The sequence below is a fragment of the Nothobranchius furzeri genome, chromosome 14 (genome assembly GCF_043380555.1).
Source record: "Nothobranchius furzeri strain GRZ-AD chromosome 14, NfurGRZ-RIMD1, whole genome shotgun sequence".
Classification (NCBI taxonomy): domain Eukaryota; kingdom Metazoa; phylum Chordata; class Actinopteri; order Cyprinodontiformes; family Nothobranchiidae; genus Nothobranchius; species Nothobranchius furzeri.
The window spans coordinates 15,913,469-15,919,468 of record NC_091754.1 but is presented as its reverse complement, the minus strand read 5'-3'; the positions used below and the strand labels follow the sequence as shown (position 1 = coordinate 15,919,468).

Genomic DNA, 6,000 nt, shown 5'->3' with positions numbered 1-6,000 from the left:
ATCTAAATTTATCTACATATTGAAACTGCAACTTTGATGACTGTCTCGACTGTAGATATGTTTTGTGGAACACATTCAACTCTCAGTTACTTAAGAAATGAAAATAAAAAGCAGAAAACAAAACAGAAATATACAAAACTGATTATTTCTAAAATAAATATACAAGGAATAATAAGTTAATGATTATTCTCATATATTATGATTAAATTATCTTTAATATTATTATTTTTATTTCAACTTGACTTTGCTATAAGCGTAATTGTCAAAATTTGACATAAATCCTAAATAAACAAAATATTTTTTGAGTGGTGATTTAAATAGTTAATGTTATAATTCCTCTAATTTATGATTTCACTAAAATAGAACATTTTATTTTGAAACCGTAATGGTTGCATGTGTAGAAAAACCTTTTTTAAACTTGTTTCAGAACCTTTGATGCTAATCTCCACATTTTCACCAGCTATTGAAGCTTTTAATCGAATGAGTGAATTATTAAAAATGCTTAAATGAAAGAAGAAAACTCCCGACTTCCTGTGTGAAAGTTCACATCACACGTGAAGCAGTAAAACCAGTTCTTTATTCAAGAGAAAGCCATGCCTAAAATATACATAGTAATCTTCACAGCAGTCTGTCTTCATGTAAGGTCAACGTTGTAGAAAAATAATAATAAAAAGAAAAAACCCACAGTATTGAGCCATCATTCAACTTCCTTCACCACATTCAGTGTTAAGAAGCAACAGAAAAATAAACATTTCTGAGCATCTTTATGATAAATAATAAAAAAAATACAAGGCCTTTACAAATACCTGAGAGCCCTCACATCAGAACGTCGATATCAAAACCAGACTGATCAGTCGGCGCAGATTCCTGGGGAATGTTCTGCACCAATAATAGCTATTAAAAAATACAACGCACCCAGAACCCTGCCTTGTACATTTTTGTAAACATGTTCATACTTCAGAATGTCACTCAAAGTTCACAAAACTATTTGTATCGGCATTTCAGCAGAAAAATAGACATTTCAAACACTCACCTTTAAAACGTACAAAACACATCCCCACAGTATGTAGCAGTAGCAACGAGTGGACTTTTCAAGTAGAAGACGGTTGTTTTTGTGGTTGTATGGCTGCCGTAGATCGGTAGATCGATAGATTGATAGATAGATGAATATATCAAGAGATCAATCGATCGATACATTTTAAAGATTTTTTTCTTACTGTATTTACAAAGATAAAAAAGGACAGAAAATCTGGGTAGAATTAGCTGACATTAAATGAATGTTGGACCCGTGTCGGCAGGAATTGTCAGATTGCAAATATTTACAGCGGTCGTTTTATAATACGAATGTACAGAATCTATTACAACAGCTGCAAGGTGTAAACTATTTCCAATACCAAAACTTTGCAACGTGTGTTGATGCTAAGAAGCAAAAAGTAAACAAAGCAAAAGCTGCCTTTTGAGTAAAAGTTGACAACAAACAAAGAAATTATCTCAAAGCAACTGCAGATTTTTGAGAAAATATATAAAGTGATGTGTAATGCCAGGTTTGTTTTAAATGAAATTTGTTAAACTAGAATCACATATAATAGGACATAACGATAAAACCACAAAGGAGTCCTACATGTTTTACCCCAAGACTGCTTTACAGATAAGCTGCATTGTTTTCTATTTTACCTGCAATTAAAAAATAATAATAATAATAATAAGTTGCCTGTTAATATAGCCTACATAAAGTGCATGACCAAGACCAGCTGTACCTAGAACAGCTCTGAATCCTTTTGCAGGAAACAACATTTTTCTAACTTAGTACTACTACTACTACAAGTACTACTATGACTTTTACATCACATTTTTATACAAGCCTCAAATGTTAGAGGTTAGTTGAGGTTATCTAGAACATTTGCTATAGTTTTCATAAGTGCCTTCCGAGTAGTATTGCTGCACATTTTAACCACACACTGTTAAATTTTCCTCTTGCTCATGTTGTCCCTTTCTTGATTTTTGCTCTGAAAGGTCATGCATGAATGTGGTGACATAAAGCAATGCAGCGAGCAAGGTTCAGACTAGAGAAAGTAACCGACATTAGTGTGTACTTGCTTGTTTGTGAGATGGTGTTGAAGAAAGGTAGACGCGAGCAGCATTATTCAGGCAGGATATGCTTAATAATACAATAAGAGGAAGGTAGCATAGCAACGTACAGGCATTAGCTTCAATAAACGTTTCTTTGTTTTGTGGTTGTGTACCAAAAAAGGCTAACCCTGGTATGCAAACTGAACAAAAAACACAGAGTTTTTCAAAACAGGATCTCATAGCAAAAGGATCAAACTCCATAGAACCATTAAGTGAGGTACATCGAGACGATCTCTTTGATCACATGTCACTAAGCACCATCGTACAGCCAGGTAGTAAAGTAAATGTGTCACTTTAAAATGGTTAGCAGAAAAAATTAAGACAAAGATAATGCTTTACAATGAGGGTTCCTTTATTAACGTCATTTAGTGCATTATTAAGCATTAATAAACAAAGGATCCTTTTATTAATGTTCCCAAAATTTTTAGCTATTAAGAGTCCTTAAGGTTAGGACAGTGGGCTGGGGTGTCTGCTTAGTGATGCATTACCTAATAATAACATTAATATTAAGCAGTTGTTAATACTTTATTTAATAGTTTATTAATGCGTAATAATGCACTAAGTAATGTTAATAAAGGGACCATTATTGTAAAATGTTACCCAAACAAAAATGAATAATCATCACTGAAATCTTTCCAGTTTGATAAACAACAACTTGATGATCTAATGCTGAGCTTTGAGTTGAAAGAACATGAGATTGTTGAACAAAACTGGAAATAATCAAAACAAACCTAATTGAATATATATATTTGTTCATAGTACTTTGTGAGGAAGAAAGATTAAACTGGCTTATGTTTTTGTCCAAAGCAATTTCCTGTTTTAAAGGTGTGGCTCGCTTGTTTAATCAATACATTTGTAATGGTCTCTAGTAGGAATGAATGCATTGCACGTAGTGAAGGAGGGAAAAAATATACCGGTGCACCATTTCCAGGAACTAGCAGTTACCTGCATCACAGAAGTCACATTTCCTGATATCTGGACATCTCACCTCTGACATAACAATCTTTTTTAACGTGACCCTACCACTAACGTGCAACGTTGATGTTTTATCTCCACAAATAACACAAGCCTGGAGGAGCTTCTGCCATGTGGTGAAGTTGCTAATGCTAATGGATGCTAAAACAACAACAGCCCTTCCCCGTCGTGAGTCAAGATGGGTGAGTCCATGAACATTAATAACAGTGTGATGTAGATCTGCCAGGCTTTTCAAATCCTAGAGTTTCACTGTATATTTTCTATCAGAATCGAATGTAGAAGATAGGTGTAGGAGACTATTTTCACGTTCAGCTGCAAAAACTCAGAGTGAGCAATTATAATCAGAAATAATAATAAAAAAAAAACAAAGGGTTTTCAGGGAACCACACCTTTAACCTAATATGCATGTTTTTGGCCTGTGGGAGGAAACAGGAATACCCAAAGACGAGTGCACGAGAACATCAAACTCCACACAGAAAGGCTGTTTCCTACCTTTGTGTGTTTTGAATCACAAACATTCATTTCTTTCATTTCTTTTTCTAATTTTTAAGTTGTCTTCATTTATTGATTTACCTATTAGCTAAATCAAGGCTCACTGCGGTTTTTGATAAGTAAGTCACGATGGAGGCCAATAACTTTGTGGTAAGTCACAATAACATTCATATCACAAACACAAACTTAGTGAAGGCAAAAGCACAAAAAGCTATTTTCATGTAGGAATAGAAAAAAACTATTTAAAACCATAAAGGCTGCTGACCTAGCTCCATTTTAAAAGAAATAATTCAACAAACATAACTTCTTTTCTCTGTTTAAATAGGTAGAAAATGTGTCTTTGGCCCATACCTTCATATGATTGATCAATAGTTCCAATTTACAAGTAGCTTAAAAAGAGTCTATGATTGTGCTACACGTGTCTACAGTGCCATTCAACTATTCCGTTTCTGGAGGGTAATCAGCGACTATTGCTCCTTTCACTTCTGAAGCTTCTCCTTTATTACGGCCCATCCTCTTACTGGAAAGTGTGCTCCCCGCGGACTATGTGAGAAGAGAACTCATAGCGGTCCTTGCTTCGATAGCCACATATGTTGCATTCTAGTGGATCCCGGTATCCATGGCAACCCATGTGGATGGTGTACATGACATGGTCTAGGAAGAGCACTCGACAGTGCTCGCACTGGAAGGCTCGCAACTCGTGGCCCTCTCGTCCAAATACACGCACCATCTCCTGGCTCGCAGGCCTCTCTGGAGCTGCTCGGCTCATCCCTGTCGTCACACCAGTCCCGCTTCCCGGTGATGCAATTATAACTCGCTCCCCTGAACTGACCACAGCTGGACTGGCTCGAGACCTGAGGACTGAAGAGGGGTTGGTGCCGTGATATCCCTGCCTGTCCTGAGGGCTGCTGCTAGCTGAGTCAGCAGAGTCGACACCACTGTTGCTAGGTGATTCTGCTTGTCCTGGCTGGAGTGGCTTGTTCTGCTTGGATAAGGCTGTAGGGCCATTTGTAGTTTGATGGCTGGGGAAATCGTGGAGCTGGTTTGATGGCAGTTGGAGTGTGTCACAGTTTCCTGGACGATCTGTTTGCTGCCCCAGTGGCAGGACATGGTGGTAAAGAGGGTTGACAATGGGCATTACCTCACCCATAGACAGAGGACCAGGATGATGTAGCACAGGTCGTAGGGTCTCTGATCCCAAGTATGTCATGGCATTGTTGATAGTTTGGTCCATCATATGTGCTGGTATCAGTTCTGTACGATTCTCATATTTCAGGCGCATCTCATAGCCTAAATCTGGATAGGTGTATCGCATCATCTTGTCTCCTACAGGCAATAAACATGTAGAAAATATGAATGATCATCATTGTCAGATTAAATGCCAGAAAGCATTACACAAACAAGAAAATTAGGGATGTTTGAAATTACCGGCCAAATATTTTTATTGGCCAATATTGACATTGAAATGTAAAATATGGGCCATTCCCATCTGTACCGGGTCGGCCCGGGCCGGGTAGCGTAGGTTGTTTACATATCTGGGTGGCCTGGTATTTTTCCGGGCCGACCGAGGCTCATTCTCAGCCCTCTTCTCGAGGGGGTCTGCTTCAGGCCGACCAGGGCCAACACACCCACTGCTGACAGCAAATTCACACCTTCCATTAGAGCAAGCCTCTGATTGGTGGGTAGGATCAGCCCACATGGGCTTAAGGCAAGGATGTGTGGAATCAACCGGGCCAGGCTGGGGCCGACTGGGGCTACCCGGCCGGGGCCGACCTGGTACAGATGGGAATGGCCCAATAGAAATGTATCTGTGTTTACGCTTTTAATGACACGACTTTTCCATACCAGGAACATATTATACACCAAACACTTCAGCTACATTTCTTCTAACTCATGTTAAAGCTGCAAAGGCAAATTTGGAAAACCAATTACCGTAGCTTAGAACATTTTTTCAGGCCTCTTAACAATGTTCTAACATAGCTATGAAGATATTGTGGAGATTTCAAAGAACACAAAGAAAAATTAATGAAGTGGTTCTTTCGCACTTGTCTAAAAACCTCTGCCAATTACACATTTCAGAGCGAAAGCAACTATTGGACCACCCGGTTGTCCGTCTCGCCAAACCGCCGTACTTTGATCCTCCGCTCTTCATGAATTTGTGTATTTAGCAACAGGACACCACTGGTGAGAGAGGTTCCTTGCTCAATACCAGAGGAGAAACAGCCGGCTGCTACCACTTCAACTTGAGGACAAACTTCCAGAGTCCCAAAAATACTCCATTTGAAGTCACGGACAACAAAAGACATTTGGATCTAGAAAATGGTGACTGGTGTTTAGTACTATCTCATTTCCTCTTGAAATTATGGGTGTTCGGTTCCGACATAAGCGTCTAACGGAAGATAC

The 6,000-nt window shown here is 38.5% G+C and overlaps 1 protein-coding gene across 2 annotated transcripts in view; it reads right to left on the bottom strand.

Moving 5' to 3' along the window:
- Nucleotides 1–558: 558 nt before the first annotated feature.
- ikzf2 (IKAROS family zinc finger 2) overlaps nt 559–6,000 on the bottom strand; it is a 27,202-nt gene continuing 21,760 nt past the window's right edge. For both annotated transcript variants that reach the window (XM_054747268.2, XM_015966703.3), the window contains exon 8: nt 559–4,923. In XM_054747268.2, coding sequence (XP_054603243.1) covers nt 4,115–4,923 — 809 coding nt within the window. In that variant the 3' untranslated portion in view covers nt 559–4,114. The remainder of the gene's footprint in view (nt 4,924–6,000) is intronic.